The sequence below is a fragment of the Leuresthes tenuis genome, unplaced genomic scaffold (genome assembly GCF_036924035.1).
Source record: "Leuresthes tenuis unplaced genomic scaffold, fLeuTen1.0.hap1 SCAF_21, whole genome shotgun sequence".
NCBI lineage: Eukaryota > Metazoa > Chordata > Actinopteri > Atheriniformes > Atherinopsidae > Leuresthes > Leuresthes tenuis.
Genome location: NW_027325375.1, coordinates 28,108,447 through 28,127,121, shown reverse-complemented (window position 1 = coordinate 28,127,121; position 18,675 = coordinate 28,108,447). Strand labels below are relative to the sequence as shown.

The 18,675-nt window shown below is 39.3% G+C and overlaps 2 protein-coding genes across 6 annotated transcripts in view; one reads left to right on the top strand and one right to left on the bottom strand.

The window, feature by feature from the left end:
• The first annotated feature begins 6,291 nt into the window (after nt 1–6,291).
• Nucleotides 6,292–7,233, top strand: LOC140279306 (olfactory receptor 8K5-like). The gene has a single exon (XM_072374425.1). It carries the CDS (start codon nt 6,292–6,294, stop codon nt 7,231–7,233), a length of 942 nt encoding a protein of 313 aa, XP_072230526.1.
• A 1,227-nt stretch (nt 7,234–8,460) lies between these two features.
• The window catches only part of LOC140280199 (connector enhancer of kinase suppressor of ras 2-like), a 28,152-nt gene continuing 17,937 nt past the window's right edge, over nt 8,461–18,675 (bottom strand). For 4 of the 5 annotated variants that reach the window (XM_072375490.1, XM_072375492.1, XM_072375493.1 and 1 more), the window contains exons 13-22: nt 17,449–17,639; nt 17,298–17,346; nt 16,999–17,177; nt 16,832–16,905; nt 15,996–16,067; nt 15,731–15,798; nt 13,563–13,663; nt 12,989–13,472; nt 10,094–10,287; nt 8,461–10,010 (exon numbers count right to left, since the gene is read on the bottom strand). In XM_072375490.1, the coding sequence (XP_072231591.1) occupies nt 9,963–10,010; nt 10,094–10,287; nt 12,989–13,472; nt 13,563–13,663; nt 15,731–15,798; nt 15,996–16,067; nt 16,832–16,905; nt 16,999–17,177; nt 17,298–17,346; nt 17,449–17,639 (1,460 nt within the window). In that variant the 3' untranslated portion in view covers nt 8,461–9,962. The remainder of the gene's footprint in view (nt 10,011–10,093; nt 10,288–12,988; nt 13,473–13,562; nt 13,664–15,730; nt 15,799–15,995; nt 16,068–16,831; nt 16,906–16,998; nt 17,178–17,297; nt 17,347–17,448; nt 17,640–18,675) is intronic. The other variant, XM_072375491.1, reaches the window with a different exon arrangement.

The following is an 18,675-nucleotide window of genomic DNA, read 5'->3' as shown; positions in this document are numbered from 1 at the left end:
CAAGCACCTCATCCATATATTAAATGTGCATTGTCTCAAAAACTGTCACTAAGCCATTTATTTCTGTGGTCGATGACACATTTGCTGAACCAAGCAACTTTAAATGATGGATCTGAGTTATTGTGCTCAGTGAGTTGGTGTTAAACACTGAAGTCCCAGTCTTAAAGAGCTCCTCTAATAGGGGGCTTGTTGAAGTTGGTTTAAGACTATATATAACATTACGGTGTCTCATGTTGTGTGGTTACAAATATACTTTGTATCACATGATGTTTTCTTTGGGGTTTTTTAAGTGTATAGTACTTCTGCCTCCCTGAAAAGGCCAAAGAGGCAGTGTTGTCAAGCATCAGAGGATCCAGTTCTTCAAAAGGAAATTAACTGAATTTTTTCTCAAGATTTCATTTCCATCTTCTCTGGTTTGAGAAATAGGTTTGACCAGCTTGATCATTAACTTGACTTAAACAATTAAGGCTGTGTCACATGCTTGACTGAGTTTTAAACTTACAGGATCATCTCATCTGACAGGAGCCTGTTGGAGGAAGACTAGGTGGAGGAAGCTTTCAACCACATAACTCAAACAAAACAACACCCTTAAAAAGAAGCAAAACCTACAAGGGCTCAGTTAGCACACCTGTTCTTTATTTGCCAAAAAAAAATCAGAAATCTTATAATATCCTTATAATAGCCCAGATTCATACTTTACGTAGACAACTCAGGTTTGCATTTCAACCAACTAATTCTGAGGCTCCTTCATGCCTCTAACACCAAAATTGTAGATGCTCAACCCTCTCAAGACTCCAGTTACACAAAGGCCATTGTCTTCCTAACACAAGTATGATGTGCACAGAAGGGGGAAAGTTACAGGACAAAATAAATAGCAAGAAGCAGGGCAGTGGGGTATTTCTGTTGTACCAAGTAGATGTGCTGCACCCGAAGTGACAAGAGTAACACCATAACCTCTGGGTCTTTAAATTGCAGTTAAAATACTATTAAAGTTGTTGTAATCGTTTCATGATTCTGCAGACAAAGGTTTACAACTTTATTACAGAGCCAAGCAATGCAAATGTGATGCAACACAGAAAAAGCAAGTCAAATTATTACTTACCAATATCAACCAGTGACATGATAAGACAGATCTATTAGTCATCCTGTTTTTCCTCTGAGCCAGTCTGAAGTTTACTGTTGTGCAGCCTGCTTGTGCACATAGAAAGTTCTGTGTCATTCTGTTAAAAAAATTCAGCAGACATTTATGGTGAAGCTGTGTTGTTACTGTGTGACCTGGTACCATAAAGCTAAACGCAATACGTAGTTAATGAGCTGAAAAACAAAGTTGTGTACAGCTGTATTTCAGCCACTGGGGCTCCAGCCAGTTTTGGACTTTGGAGTGTGCATAATGAATATCCATCCATCCATCCATCCATCCATCCATACCCACTTGACCAATTCAGGGTCCCAGGGGGGCTGGAGTCTATCCCAGCAGTCACCGGGTAAGAGGCGGGTTCACCCTGGACAGGTCACCAGTCCATCACAGGGCCACACAGAGACAAACAACCACACTCACACTCACTCCTAAGGACAATTTCAGAGACACCAGTTAACCTACCATGGATGTTTTTGGATGGTGGGATGAAGCCGGAGAACCCACGCATACGTGGGGAGAACATGCAAACTCTACACAGAAAGGCCCCAGAAAGGGAGTTGAATCTGGAACCTTCTCACTGTGAGGTGACGGCGCTAACCACCACACCATGAATATCTATCTAGTTCAAAATTAGTCAGAAACACATGGAGACAGGTTACACACATTAAGACTCCCACACTTCTCAGATGTTGCTTTAACACTGCTTAAATATTCTTAAATCAGACAACTTGAGGATTTTAGCCCTTAGTTAATAATGGAGGCCCTCTTTGAAAGGAATCATCACAACCTTGAATAAAATCCCATCTCCAGTCTTTTACAGATAAGAAGATCAAAGCCAGATGTTGACAGTGGCTGATCATCATTAATCTGCAAGCCATGGAGGTGTTGTAGCACCACCATCAATAGTGGTGTTTCTATGCATGTAACTTTAGAGTCATGAGCCCAGTTTTCCAAAACATGATCTATTGGATCCCTTAGATCAAACAGAGTTCATAGATTTTATGAAACGCTGCATACAGTACAGATATAAGTATAAGATAAAAGTCTTTGTCCTGTGCCCACATAGCCTAAGGTCATTTGTATAAGTTAACCTGATAAGTTATATAATGTAACAGTAAATTATGGTTGTAATTCATGTTATCTGAGGGTCAAACACAGTTTCATCATTGTTGCATCAGTGTTTTCCAAAGGGAAGTCATTACTGTATTTCCCAAAGCCCTCATCCATATTCTCCAGGTGCTGTCCAAAGAGGTTTTGACTGTGGCAAAAGAGTAGAACTAATGACTTTCCAGAGGAATGGCAATGCAAAGTGAACTAATGGCCTCTAATGTGTAACTCATTTATGACACTTTGCATTTGAATGTGACCAGAAGTAGCTCCTGTACCCACGCACACAAGTCTGTATTTAGATTTGGATTTGGATTAGTTTGATTCCCACTTTTCTTACATCTGTAAAGAAAAGCTTTAGATTGTGACCTTAAAAAAATTATAATGAAAATACAGAGACATCAGACTCTGCCTGACGCATACTGAATCATTATCTTTATAAGCTAGATAAACAAAGTTTTCTCCAACAAAGCTTGCATGTGCAGAAGTGTGTTTTGTTTCTTCCACCTGCTGTTCTGGCATTTATCAGTACATACAATAGCTTCAGAACTCCCTACTACACTTGGAGAGGGGTTGTCTAAAAGCCAAGTTGACCAATTATAAGAAGTTCACAGGCTGCTTCTTACTATTTGAATTTTGAAGGGCATCACAGTGTGAATGGTTTAATATGACCAGTGGTTTAGCAGCTGTTCCTCCCTTCAATTTCTCCCTTCAACTCACCTCGTGTGCTTCTTCTGATGCTCTGTGGCTTTCTTGTACAAGTGTTTGAGAAATCATGTGACCATTGTTGTCTTAGTTGTGCTTCAGTTTTTGTAGAATGCACAATCTTTGCATTTTGGGGCTACTGCAATGACCATCTATGAGTCAGCTCCTTGATTATCATCCTAATTTTCTGAATTTGGGTACTTTGGGAAAGGTTTGGGCCTCTCTCATCTTTCTGTTGGCTGCCAGAGATCCAGCTGGTCTGTGCTTGTGTGTTTCTGGGATTCATGCCATTTCTTGCATTTAACAAATCAACGAGTCCACATAGCACACACAAACACTTATACACTTAAGGCGTGATAGCATCAGAGAATTTATGCAGGCCCCAGTTCGTGTCTGGCTTTAGCACATGCAAAAGTATTAGATATATTTTTTGATGTTACCAAAATTTGTAACAGCCTCAATTTTGAACTATTTCCTAAAATTGAAGATTACCCAAGAATCATATTAAATGTATGAACATGACATGATTAAGGTTTCAAAAGGAATTTATTCATTTTCAAGCATTTTACTGTGCACCATACTTTCATTCATTAATTCATTCATTCATTTTGCACACCAGCTTTATCCTATTAATCATCACAGGGAGGCTGGAGCCTATCTCAGCTGCTAATGGGTGAAAGGTACACATGGACACATGTGCTGTATGTAGAAATTATGAAGTACAAACAGTACAACCAAATGAAAAGTATAATCCCAACTGTAGCAGAAAATGCATTATTACCTCCTGTGAATATCCATGTATGAGAACTTCTCTAAAGCAATAGGAAAAACATTATTGCTGAGGGGTGAAGGAAAAATGTGCAAACAACAGGACATGTGTCATGTATGGAGGCTACCCAAGCCAGGGTGGTAAACTTTGTTTCCAAAGAGAAAAGGAGGGAGACTCAATAACTCGTTCCAAATAAATGTTTGAATGATTTAAACCTGCACCATAAAACTGTATTTTTACCTTTAACAAAGACTTAAATACTTCATAACACCTAGAAAAGGTTCTGGGTTGTAAATCATTCATTCCACAGCAATTTCTTTTGCTGAAGAAGCATGATTGCTTCTTTTTCTTTTTTTGCATCCCTTTTTTCTCTGTAACAGCATGTCACTGGTGTATCATATAAACTAATTTGGAAAGTAAAACAGTTTTGAAATTCACATGTTCTTGTCTTCTTACAATTTCTCAGAAATTAAATTCACTGCATTTAACAACATGTATCACCATGCTGTATTTTTGGATTTTTAAGAAAGTGTTGGGATATGTGTGACTTAAACTCTGGACTTTTACATGACAAACTCCAGAAAATAATGATAAAAAAACCTTCTTCTTCATTTTGTGTGATTTTTGTGATAGTTTCACACAAGTACAAGTCAAAGGTAGGTATGTATTGAATTTTCTAGGCCAAACATCTTGACATTTGATGATCACAATTTGTGAGTGCTTTTTTGTGAAAGAGCAACTTTTTTTACCCTTTTTTACCAAAACAAAGCTACCCTTTTTATATCTGTTCAGTAACAATACATCTACTGTATGCTATCTCTCAATGAAATATTGTGCAGTAGCTTCTGTCATGCTGCCTACAATCACGGCTGTGTTCGTAAATGTGACATGCTGAATAGCTGGAAAGTGGTGGTAAATGCTTGTCGGAGTCAGCACATTCTCATAGGAAGTAATGTGGAGCCTTTCTGTGTAAAGTCTTTATGTTCCTCTTCTGCCTGCGTTGGTTTTCTCCATGTGCTGCTGTTTCCTCCCATGGTCCAAAGAAATGTCTGTTAGACTAATAGGGATACACACAAGTTGTTCTATATTCCCCACTTAGAAACCACAGGTTCATGTCTAATTCTGAAGTATGTAAATTATATCCAATGACTGTGTTTGCATCTTTGTTCTATTCAACCTATCAGCTGTATTTCTGTTCTTAACGTATACCAAAATTATACAAAGTGAACATTAACAGATCAAAAGTCAATATCCAAATGCATCATAAATAAATGGGGGGGGGGGGGGGGGGGGGGCTTGTACGCAGTTTTTTTTAAATTTTCCTCCTGTTTGGAATAATTATTTTCTCTTAAATCCAAATTTCACGAGTATATACAGATTACGAGAAGATTCTCAGGCCAATGCTCTCAGAACAGTTTTTTCCTGTTTGTAGAAGGATGTTGAAGACAAAACCGTGTAATGAAGTCAGTTCTACATCAATGGAACCCTTTAAATAATAATTCTGATGTTATTAATCCCATAAAGCCAAGGATCTCTTAATATGTTGAAAGTAATACTTAAAGTGGATTCTGTGATGCACATAATCTGCATTTGTCTCAACTTCTCTGAAAGCAGTTTCCAGATTTAAAATGCAACTAATAAAAATGATTGAGCCAAAACCTAACATGATAATTGGTAATTTTTCTAACACAAACGTTGCATTGTGACTAAATTTAGCAGTTTGGTTTAGTTTAGACTGTCCTGTCACAGTCTACATAATGTTACTAAATTCTGCACCTCAGCTGGTGCTCAGTTGGCTTAACACACGTCAGTACCTTTACACTTTTAAAATTGTCTACTGCTGCGTGGAATTCTTTCTCACTGTTTTTAAAATAGAGAAACAGTGAGCAGCTTAAAGGATAAACATGCTCATTAGTGGTCAGTACATTACATCCCCTTGGAAGCAATTATGAAGTGCCTCTTAATGAGAGTGAGACCAATACCCTTAAGCAAAGAACATCTTGTAACATAACAAAAACATTTTGCCTGACTTTCAAACTTCTGTCCAAAAAGTAATAATTAAGCGTTGTCATTGAGTGACGTGAAACCCTGAAGGCAGGGAATATTTACACAAAAAACTGTGAAGCTGCAGTGTTTGGAAAGTAATTATTTCAGAGGTGAAGCCTGTTACTTTTAGCAATTCTTTTTACTGGTGGAAAAGGGAACTGATGTTAACCAGCCTTGCAACCACTGAATTTAAAATACCAAGGTTGCTTCAAGGTATAATGAATACTGAGCGTTCCTGTCACTCGTTGGTGTTTATGTTTGCAACGTGTAGTTATGGTTCCACATGTTAAGTTCAGCTGATCTGAAATAGGGGTCGAACGATGACATCATTGACGGTGTAGAAAATGTTGTTGTTATTGATGTTGATAAATGAATCAGGGGCTGTGCGGATGCTGTGAAATCATTTGAGCATTGACGAGGACACATGACTTTGTTCAGATGAGAAGAAACATAAAGCTGAAGTGATACTGCTGCTCAGTCCAGTTAAACGTAGGTAGGACACAGGTAAGACACAAGTTGTGCCAGTATGAAAAATGTGTCTGTCGTGACATCTTTTTATCTGTCTGAATACTATGGAATGGAAGACCTGAAGCCAATTTACTTCTCCATTTTCCTGATTATATATCTAATCATCATTGTTGAGAATGTTTTATTGATTGAAGTGATTCATCATGAAAAATCCCTGCATGAGCCAATGTATGTTCTATTGTGTAATTTGGCTGTGAATGAGCTGTATGGAAGCACTGCCTTATTGCCAGCCCTGCTGTTCAACATACTGTCTCCCTTACATGAAATATCCCTTTCATTTTGTCAGGTACAGATCTTTGCTGTACACACATTTGCCATCACTGAATTCACAATTCTTGCAGTGATGAGCTACGACAGGTATGTGGCCATTTGTCATCCACTGTCTTACCATGCAATCATGTCACAGAGGATAGTTAAACTGATTGTTTTTATGTGGCTTTACCCTATGCTGGGATTTCTGACTGTTTTCATTTTCACTCTTATGTTACCGTATTGTGGCAGAACCATAGAAAAGGTGTACTGTATTAACTACTTACTAGTGAAACTTGCATGTACAGATACCTCTCTTGTTAACATAGTTGGCTTACTGTCTGTAGTTCTTTACACAGGTCCGCAGCTTATCATGATTTTTTACTCATATTCACACATTCTGAGGATTTGCATATTGTCATTCAGTAAATCCAAGTTCAAGGCCTTCAGGACCTGCACCCCTCACCTACTAGCTATTGTTAACTATTCTATTGGATGCTTTTTCGAAATAGTACAAGGTCGCTTTGACAGTAGTCACCTATCTTACCATACCAAGTTGTTATTGTCTCTGTACTTTTTGATATTTCCACCCCTCCTTAATCCCACAATCTATGGTTTGAGTACACAGTTCATAAGGAAACGATTCTTCAGGCTTTTCAGCAGAAAAAGCAGACAAGTGCAAATGACGTAGCTGAGAGATGGGATGTTACCGTGGAAACATACCTGCATGGTGCTGAGAAGACAGAAAATCCATGCAGAATCTGTTGTCTTTCCATGTTGTTTAATCACAATTTGAGCTCTAATTTACCTAAAAAATAGACCAGAAAAGCGATTACCAAGAAGAGGATGTGGAGTGCTGAATTCATATCATGCCAGATTGAATTTTCTGTTGTTTGCTCCTCACTGAACCCTGGATCATAACACAGGAACACACCTCTCTTGGTCTGACAGGGATGTTTAGACAAAGCATGAGACACAACTGGTAAAACTGTTCAACTACTTTCGTTTGATGTTTAACTTGTTTGGTAAATGTTTAACTACCGTTTGTTATAATCATATTGATTGCACAGCTGCTTTAAATACATGCTCTACTCCCTGACTTTTCACCTTATGTATACATGTTGCTCATTTTTATACTTCAGGAGCCACAATGAACTGAGAGCAACAAAGTACCTTTTAAAAGTCCCTGAAGTTCCTGTTTATTTAGGATTTTTTCTTTGTTTTGCCTGAATTTTACTGTGACTGTGAGCTTGTGTGTGTAATCTAATTCATTACAAAGTGTAGATCCCTGTGTACTAAAATCATTTGTTAATAAAGCAGAACTCCTCCAGTCAGTGAATGAGATTTTACTGATGTTCATCTCATTTATCTGCTTTGTCTCCCCAAGAACATTAATATATTAACCATCATTAACTATTATCGGCAGGTTTAAGTTGCTGCACCACCGTTACTTTAATTCCAAAAACTAAATCTACACTTGTGATATTTCAATATTAACTGTTAATATAGGACAGAATATGCACAGATTGCAAGACAAGATGTTAGAACTGAAAAGGTCTGAGATGGTATTCAATTTATAGAGAATTTAAATTGAAAATTAATTTGTGAAAGTTTGAACATCTCATTTCTTTTAGGTCTGACATACAGTTTTCTAACTGTACTTTCTAACTATAACCAGAAAACTGAATCTAAATCTAGTCTAAACTCTGCACTCGGGATGAAGTGAACCAACCACACAGACTCTGCTGCCATGTCTGAGACAGAAAACTATGAGGTATTTTCTTCTGCTTTCAAATAAGGTGTTTAAAAAAGTTAGCATTGCCAAATAGTAAAAGTACTATAACCTACAGCTTCTTACAACATTTTCACACCCAAATATTTCTAACACAGAGTCCTTTTATTTACTCTGAGATGCCAGTTTTCTGACCCTGAGCAGTATATGGTGACATAGTGTGTCTGAGGGTGATGTATTGCAGGACTGCCCCAGTTTATTTTTCTACATCTAAAACAACAGGGGTGGAAAGACATTGTTGTGTCACACCCTCTATTTCTCTGTTGGTTTAAAACAAACCAGTCTCTTCTGGATATGGAATAACTTTGTTGCACTGTACAACAAACGTGTCACTGTTCAACTGATCCTCTTCTGTGTTATTTTTGGTCAATTCCACATTACCATGTGCTGTACGAACACCAGGGGCCTCCTGTGCAAAGACTGTGTTAATGAGGTTCCTATCGTTACGATCATGAGCCAAACCTGTGCTAGGCACCCTAGTAACTAAAGTGTCAAAAAAAGGAATTGTTTTATGAGAGTAACAGCGACTCCTATGTATGCTTGTACCAGAATTTATTTAATAAAAAAGTAATGTAGCTACAGTATGGCACAGGTGTGCAATATGAGTCAGTTTCAAACAACATTGTAATGTGTTTTAGTTTTACAAAGCATGCTTTTACATTAAACACTTAATAAATACAGCTATTCATCTTTTAATGGTGAACACTTAAAAAAAATATTACATATTCTGGGCCAGTTTCTATAAGAAGAACTAAAAATACACCGTGGTGCATGTGTGCTTGTGGGTGCATGGGGTGGGAAAGATAACAACAGTATTCTCTGAACCACTTAGAATTACAAAACTGTCTTACAAACAATCAGGTAGACAGCATGCATACAAAAATAGACAACTACTCTGATCATTCCTTTGTAATTTACAACATTAGTTCATTATTGCCAAGCATCATATTTCTGTGCCTCTGCCTTGAGGAATGCCTTGCTTTCTAAATCTTCACTCATCTCTCTTAAAAAGGTACAATGTACATTCACTATCACTGAGGCACAGCACTTGATGTACAATTTGAATAAGTACCCCAAAACATTGTGTAATCACTGTGGTTGGAATGTAATATTAAATATATATGCTTAACACCCTTTACACTCATAGAACAAACATACCCATGAATCAAACAAACATGCATAATGAAATGTTGCGTACACTCAAAAATGCCTCTTAAGAGTAGCTGTACATGACTCCAGCATTATGTTCAAAACAATTTAACGGAGGTGGCCATGCATGTGAGCGATATTTCAAAAGCCCCCAGACAAATCTTTGACATGGACACAAAGTGCTTATTTGCCATAAACCCTGTAAATCTTAATTATTTCACATAGCGAGACATCTTTTGTTTTCCTTCTGTCTGAGACCTCATCTTAGAAACAAAAGAGTAATGAGGTAAAGAGGGACATCAAGTCTTTGAGCTCCTACACGCTGAGTGAAGTTAAGGGAGCAGGAGAACAGAACAGGAGAAGAGACAGAGAGATGAGAGGGGAAAGAGGGTTTTTGGTGACCTTTGTCTCCAGCAGGGGGGAAGCCAGCAGCGTGAGGCACAGCCAGAGATGATACTGAGGTGGTGATCCTTAACATGCTACCCTAAAAACTCCAACGAATGATTTCTGTCTTGAAGAGGAACATTCTGTTGGAAAATGAAAGAATGAATTCCTAATATGCAAATTATTCTATATGGATAAAAATCAGTGCTTAAACTTGTTGTCATACCTTCAGTGAGCTGTGGAGCATCCGCAAGCGGTGAAGCTTCTCATTTAGCAGGGGGTCTCTGCGGACAAAGGACCGCTTATACTCCAGGCGGCCAGCTGATCTGTGGTCAGCAGAGGTGGACAGATTGGTCTGCTCCAGAGCCCGGTACAAATCCACCAGTGAGTCTGTCTGCAGTCGGCAGTCACGTCCATGGCCTAACAAAAAGGACAAGCAATCATCAAGGATTCCACATCTAACTAAAAATGTGTGTGTGTCATATCTTCTTATCATTACATCTTCTTCAGAATAACAGCTGTTATTCTGATCTACTTCAAACTTGACGCGTGTTTAGTTGTAGGAATGAAGAAGACCGGTGTTGATAATGAAGTCATTTGTTCAAGAAGATGCAACTTGGATCTTTCTACGAACATCCAAGTGAGATTGAAATGTTATCAGTTAATGATCAACCTTTGCTGCATGGAGTAAAACTGTAGACAAACCTTAATTTGATTGAGACCCAACCACTAAATAAGCTCCATTATTAATGGAGTCTGATGACTATGAATAAGAAGGTTTTCACATTTGTAGATGTTTTAATTTTTGTTCATCTTCTGTTTCATAGCATTTGAAAACACTCATACATGGTTAGACAAGAGCAGAAGCTTCAGTTGCTACTCAAACTGTTTTTCTCTGATAGATTCGGTTTGGACAGGGAAGAAGAAACAACTAGGTGCTGCAGTTGATTATCGTAGGTAAACACATGGATGAGGACAGACTGGACAGTGCTGTAATTTATTTATGTCCTAATCTAATCTGCCAGATTCCTCTGAGCAGCTGATCATGTGCAACATTTACCCTCTGCGTCTGTGCGTTATTGTCTGTTAAAACATGAAAATCTGTTTATTTTCAGATGGATAAAAACTTCACTGCAACTTCATCACAGCACAACATCATCTCTACTGCAAACGAGGTAAAAACAGATGGTCTCCCCGGTAGTTTGTGAAAGACATTATTAAAAAGGTAAATAAGCTTTGTTTCCGAAACGACAGCAAGAATGTGACTGTCGCTGTATCTGTCATTGTACAGTAATTATAAAAAACAAAATAATATGAATAACAGTGAAATTGATCATTCAGTTTGGTTGATTGAGAGCATAAATCACTGTGACACATAATTCAATGGACAGATTGTTTGTTTTGGCCCTCTTTTTAGTTTAGAAAAGAAAATTTTAGTTTAAAAGAAGCTTCAGTTGACTGGTCAAAGAGGAGGATGTATCTGGAGAAAAAGGAAAATGTTTTCAAATTAAGAACTTCAAAATGTATCTTTTTTTCCATATTTACTGGCACTGAAGCATAATTTTGTTAGTGTATACACACGTTTTCTAACAATTAAACTTACTACCTCAACTCAACTCAACTTTATTAATATAGATATATATATATATATTATTAAATATCTGAAACCCAAAGCGCTTCACAGTTGATTTGTTGATTAACATTTAAAAAAAAAAAGGAAATTGTGTTTTAGCAAGAGCATCATTCATGTAAAAATGAATACTCTTTTATATTCTTTTTTAGGTTGTTATCACTCTCGATACCCGGCGCATACTAATTTTCTTCACAGGCTCAGAAGATAATCGCAATGAGTCTTCGAAGCACATATTTCAGTGGTATGCACCTTCATTGTGGTATTTTACAAGATCTTGTACAGGATGGAAACAAGGGGAGAAATGTGGCCTAAAAACCCTGAAGACACACTAATGCATCAACCTAATAATCTACCAGGACACCTCATCTCTTGTATAAATGCACTGCCCTCTATTGGCATGACATGCACATTACACTAAAGGCTCTCATCCTTGTATTTGTCACTTTGTTGTTTGTTTTTTTTTTGGATGTACGGTGGTAGATTCTGACATGTGCTTTGAAATGTATCATGCTTTGTTAGCTGCCTGTTTTGTATCTCTCGCATCTTTATAGGAAGCGGTGGAGAGTATGGACGGGGGAGCAATAGATAAATGAGGACGTGAAGACAGGACCCTCAGGCATGTTTCTTTATCCTGTTCAGAATTCAACATTAACATAGGCTGAAAGGATTCTTTCTCACTTCCCCATCCAAACAGTGCTGAGAGGCACAACGGCATCTCGATCAGGCACGAGAGAGAGCAACAAAAGAGAGAAGGAATGAGTATGAGCGTATATCAGGGAGAAAGGGAGAGTAGAATGCCAACATAAATCAGTATCAAATAAGACACTAAATTTGATCTCACTTGGACAACTGCCCTGGAGGTCTTGGAGAGATGCCAAATAGGCTGGCTTCAACTCCACTCCAATAAAGCAATAATAGCGAGCATTCGACCTCTGACATTTGCTGGCTCTGACTGCCTGTTATGGGCTTTAATAAAATACATGATGATAAATAAATACATTTGCTCAATCCCAAGCAGATGAAAGACTGAACAGCATGTAGACCTGATATAGGACATTCTCATGTCAGCATAATTCAAATAATAATGTAAAGACGGATTACTTAACCTTCTCTAACTGTCTACCACAACTTTTTAGCACCCCCATAGACCTGTCAGATCAGCTCAGGTAGGCCTTCAGCTGCATCAGATTTGTTATAATGACTTGGTTTAAACTGCCTTTCAACTAAGTGTTTTTGATTAAACCGACATGATATCATCAAACCTTTGACATAAACTGTGTATATATGTATACGTATATCTCTCTATATATAGATATATATGAGAGTTGGTGTCGTTTTAAGTCAAACTTGCACCATAAGTACGAGTAGGAGCGTGAAAGACAAACATTTCTTCAATCACTGATGGTCATTTTTAATTGTTGACCTTTTTAATTTTTAATGTGTACATTTGCAGTTCTTGTGAAAATTCATGTGGGGGCTGAGTCTGACCTGTGTCTCTACCTCGATCCAGCTGATAGTGCTGGGGTTCCCTCTGATCTGACGCAGCGGCGGTGGCAGCCAGGATAGCGTGGAGCCCGCTGTCTCGGGGAAGTGTGAAGCTACGAGGTTTTCCTCCTGCGTCTGAATCAATACTGGCCCTGAGGGGCAGTGGCAGGGCTCTGTACTGTTCTTGCAGCAGGCTGCGCTGTGCAGGCAGAGTGGACTGCCTGCGGTACTCCATTGCCAGCTGGTTTCTGTCTTCAGATCGCAGGGATTCCTCAACGGGAAATGTCTGGAGGTAGTGCATCCTTGTGTTGCTCTCCATCTGGTCCTGCCATGAATTTCGGTGGCTGCTCGTCTTCTGCCCAGGGGACACGCTGTTGTTGCTGCTGCTTTCCTGGGGCTCCGAGTGGAATTCCTCATGAGAGGAACGTGAATGAAACGTGTCAGAAGAGGAAACGTGGCCACGTTTTGGCTCCAGGTAGGGACTCACCTAAATACAGATTGTTGTAAGAAAAGAATAGTAGTGTGTCACATCGAAGACACCCGTGTCATCTTTAATACCAGCAGTGTGCAAACTCACAGAGGATGCCCGAGGATAGGTGTCATAAGGTGGCGGTGGACTGTCCTGTTTGGGCATTTGGGGCATCTCCATGTCCTCATGATCACTCTCACTCCAGTAATCTGAATCATGAATGAAAAGACTCGTGTTATTACTTAAAGGCTAAATCAAATTAAACGCTGCATATAAGGACAATAGTTATAATATGACTCATACAGACGTATTATATTCTGTGTGAACAGGTCAGGAAGCTCAATTTCTAAATATGTGCTCTGACTGCAGCAACACTGTTGAGGGTGAGTGCGAAGAGGGATTAATCTTAAAAGTGAGAACTTGCTGGGAAAATGTCTGGAGGTGTTGTGGATCCGATTTAATGGTGTACCTATAAAAAAGAAGCTCCTCTTCATAAAACCAATGACAGACTTCTCACACATCCACTTTGGCTATGTCAGCTTCTCCAAATAGCAGAAGTGTTAGTTACATTATTTCCTGTCTGTTTGTAAGAAGCCAAAGAATAGCAAAATATAAAAATAACAAGGGTGCCTTTCCGCCTCAGCATAAAGCAAAGATAGCCTACATGCTTCTGCTGCTGACCTAGAAATAAGATCTGTTTATTAAATTCAATACATCCAGTCTCAGTTCATTGCAGCAACACACACAATCAATTAGGATTTGTGTTAAATTCAATTCCATGTTTGTTTTCCTATAAATTCTTCGGAAAAGCAGAAAAAAGAATGAAAACAAACAAAAGTTTTTGACATAGTTTCATTGCATGAGATAATAAATCAATGCTAAATAGCTAGTATGCTTTAGACTCCTGCTTTAAGTGTTTCACATTGATAAACTCCCTCATCTATCTAAAGTATGACTTTATCTTGACTTTTATCTTGCCCTTCCTCCCGTGTCAAGAGTCTGATTGTCTTCCCTGATTCCCAAAGTGTTTCCACCTGTTCCCCTTGGTCCCTCATGTGTTCAAATAGTCTGCGTCTCCCTGTGTCGGTATGTTGTCTCTTGTCACGAGCTTCATGACTCGCCTCTTGAACCATAGATTTCACAGCCATAGTTTCCTCGAGCCTGCAGTCGAGCGACTCTCCTGCAGAGCGTATTGTTTGTAAGTTATTCACAGCCATAGTTAATTTATGTAATCACGGGAAGTTTCACAGCCTTGTTTTGTTCCTCCATTTTTGGAGTGTTAATTCAAGTTAATTGTTTAAGTTTCATAGCACCTCCCCTTTTGTTTCTTTAAGAGCGTATTTTGTTTAAATTCGCCTCAATAGGAGAGCGTGAGAGTTTCTTTGGTTATTGTTCATAGTTTTTCTGTTTTCCTCCTGAGCTGGAGAGATTTGTTCTATAACTTTCATAGCTGCACTCGTCCTCAGCCATATTTACTGAGGAGAGTGTTTAGGTGTTTCACAGCCTTTTCTTTTGCTCTGTCGGGAGATCCTCAACCTGCCTTATTGTTTATATCTAATAAACATCTTTGCTTTGGAACTGACCCTGGGTCTGTGTCCTGAGTCTGAGGCCTTGATATTAGCTTTATGGTATAATTATTGTGCGCATGGATGTTTTCCTTGGATCATTTTCCTTGTCTGTCTATCCTGACTTGTACTCCTGTAAACACTTAACAGAGAAAATCCCATTTTTAGGAGAGGCTTGCCAGTATGAAAATTACTGGTGAGCGCTTAACTTTTATCACCGTGCAGTTTGCTTTTCTGATGGTGCTGGAATGAGGCAGAAAAGCAAGTGCAAGCAAAGCACATGAACAAGGGAACAACTACACCATCTATTTATGTTGTAAGTAGGCTGTTTCATGAAATGCAACTATATATGGCTTTTCATCGATGTGTATCACTTTCTGCATGAGCTATATCAACCGTAAGCCTAAATGTTCTGTAGTCTGTATAGCTTTTTTATTTTTTTTCCCTTTCGTTAGCTGCACGTGTAACAATTTATTGGATAAAGCAGCTTTGGAAAGTGAATGCAAGTTAAATTTAGCTCTGAGCTGCTTGTTGGCAACATGTATTGATAGAGCTGAGGGTCCATACACACATTTGTTCTAACTAATCTAAATATGATTATTCAATCTGAAAGCAACCGCACACCACCCCACTGCTTAATTTCAGCAGCGGATGGCCTGTAAGAGTTTTTATTTTTGCAGTTTCGTGAATAGAAACGGTGAGTAATCTCACCCTGGTCCTGGCGCATATTCTCCTGCTCAGAGTAACCTGCAACTGCCATACTGAGACGACTCAGCCACCTGTGGGGGGGGAATAACATTCATGACACACTGCAGGTCAGCAGTCTATGAAACATCTTGTGCTTTAATGTGTTTTTCCCACTCTGTTGTTAGGGCAGTGGGTGGTCCAGTAGATGCATTTCGTATGTCGGCAGTGGGGGTTTGAATGCAGGACTGGGGGAGTTTGCAGCAAGGCTTTCAAAGCTTAGTAAACTCACCGGGACATGTCATCTACATTTTCCGCAGCAAAGTAAAAGGTCTTTATCTTCGGATGGCAAGCCTTGAAAGCACTGAAAGGGAAGCAGTTTAACTTGTGAGAACAAGAAAAAGAACATTCAGTGTAGCAAATAATATGAATACAAATCAATATGAATGAAAAGATTAATACAGATTTATTCTCAGATTTGGAAGAAATAGTTGGACCAACCATTAGCAAATTGATTTTTTTTTTGTAAAGGAATTAGAAGTAAATGCAACCTCTGCAGCTAAAAACGTTAAAAATGAGCCACCTGCATAAGATTATCTCCACAATGCAATATTTCTGAGGAACTGTCTCTCAATATGTGCCATAAAATTTAAGCTTACAGCTTTATGGATTGTATTCGGGAACCATAACTATCCATCTACTATATCAGCTTAAATCAAGTCAGGGGGCTGGACCCTACCCCGGCTGTCATTGGGCGAGAGGGAAGGCACTACCTGGACAGGTCGCCAGTCCATCACAGGGCCACACAGAGACAAACAACCACAGCACGCTCACACTCGTTTCCAGGGTCAATTTAGAGTCAACAATTAACCTAACATGCATGTTTTTGCGTGGTGGGAGATAGCTGGAGTACCCGAGGAGAACCCACACATACACGGGAAGAACATGCAAACACGGAAAGACCCCAGTTGGGAGTAGAACCAGGAACCCTCTCGCTGTGAGATGACGGTGCTAACCACAAAACCACCGTGCAGCCCCAAAACATATAACTCGATTTGTATAAATTTGAGGCTGAATTAAATACCATTCACAAATTTCTATGTGTTGTAAAATCCATGCTGTACGTACTATTTCCTTCTGCATTCAGTAGCACGTTCAATCTTGAATTCTGGGAGGCTGACAAAGCCCTCTGCCTTTTCATCCTGAGACAAGCAAAAGCAGATTTAAATCAAAGTTTAACAGTTTGAATAAAGTTTTCATGATGCGATCTATTCTAAGAAACTTCTCGTACTCACCTCCTCATTCATGTACCAGTACAGGCACGTATCTTTCAGGATGAACCAGTACTTCTTCCACTTCTGTGAAAAATAGGTTTTAGCATCCTTCTTTTTCCACAGCCAGCCCTGACAGTCCCCCTGACCCAGGTCCCTGCAGGAAATCCGCCGCTTGCTGGTAGAAGACATAGGACTTCCAGCTGTAGGTGTAGAGAAGAGGAGGGGTCAAAAAACACTCCCAACCAAAGAAACATCTGCTCATGCTTGTATCTGAGTACACGTGCACTCAAGTAAAATATCTCTAAACAAATTTTTTCTACCTTTATTCTTCTTTTTAGACCTTGACCGCAGCGAGGAGCGCTCAAACACCTGCAGGAGCAAAAAAAAGATTGATGACATACAGCAGATCCCAGCACTACTATGTGCTCCCACTGCTACTTCTTACTTCTCATAGGCACATAAGGGACTGACATGATATAGGGATGCAGAGTCAGAGCTGGACGTGGACAGGGAGACTTGCATCTGGAGGGCAGGAACGAGTGTGTAATGAGTGGGGCTGCTTCCTCGCTCCATTTTCCTCCTGTTCTGACTCAGGCTGCGGCCCAGCAGAAAGTTCTCCCCGTGGGGTTTGTCTTCACTAGCAAAACGCATCAGGGAATTCTCTGCAAGGACACAAAAGAAGAAAAATCAGTACTGAACACTGAATGACAAATCATATCTATGGATCTTTTGATCTTTTGTGTATTTATGCTCGTAAAAACATGGCTACATCTACACAACCATTTCATTCACAAGTACGAGAAACATGGCAGTGTTTGTCTGCTGAAGGTGCAGAAAAATAGAATAATGTGGCTTTCCTCCTGATGCTGGTTAACAGGCTATTAGTAACAGGATTTTTTAAAATTAATCTTAAAATAATGGTTATTTCCATTTTCACTGATTTTGCTAATGTACTCTATTCCATTACCATGCAGAGCAGCTGGATTCTCTCTGTGATACTGGAATCACTATGAGATCGACACTGGCAGCCACAGGCAGGTTTTAGTAGTGCTAGCAGTTAAGAATGGCAGCTCATGTCCCAGTGGGCGGTGTTTTGTTGATCAGATAATTTAAAGTTAGCTTGTGAGGATGATAGATGCTTCATCCAATGTACTTCCAATCATATTTTCTTTTTTTAAATGGTTTCAAAGGAAAATGTCTAAGATATCACGCGTTGTTGTAATTAACTATTACACAGTTAAACGACTGTCCTCAACCTAACTACGCCTCCACAGGTCGTGCATGCAGATATGACCTAAAGTTACATTCGGAGAATGACCAACGTCTTGTGGCCATTGGTGCAACTACATATGAATGTAAAAATGGCATCCTTGAGGTTTACAGTAATGGTTGCCTTGTAAAAAGAATGGATTTTAGCCGTTACCTCAATCATTGTCTAACTCTAACAAAGTAGTTTTTATTTCAAACCCAAATGACGGGATGATACTGGCTAAACACAACCAGGAAGTGAGAGATTTTGTAGTAATGTGCTGTGGTTCCATGAAACCAAGGAAACCAACAAAATGGTGTCCATGAAGGCCACATTCAGGGCAGCTGTGGCTCGACTGGTAAAGTGGTCGACTTTCAACTGGGAGGCTGGGAGTTCAGTTCACAGTACATCCATGTTTCAAAGTGCCCTTGAGCAAGGCACTGAACCCC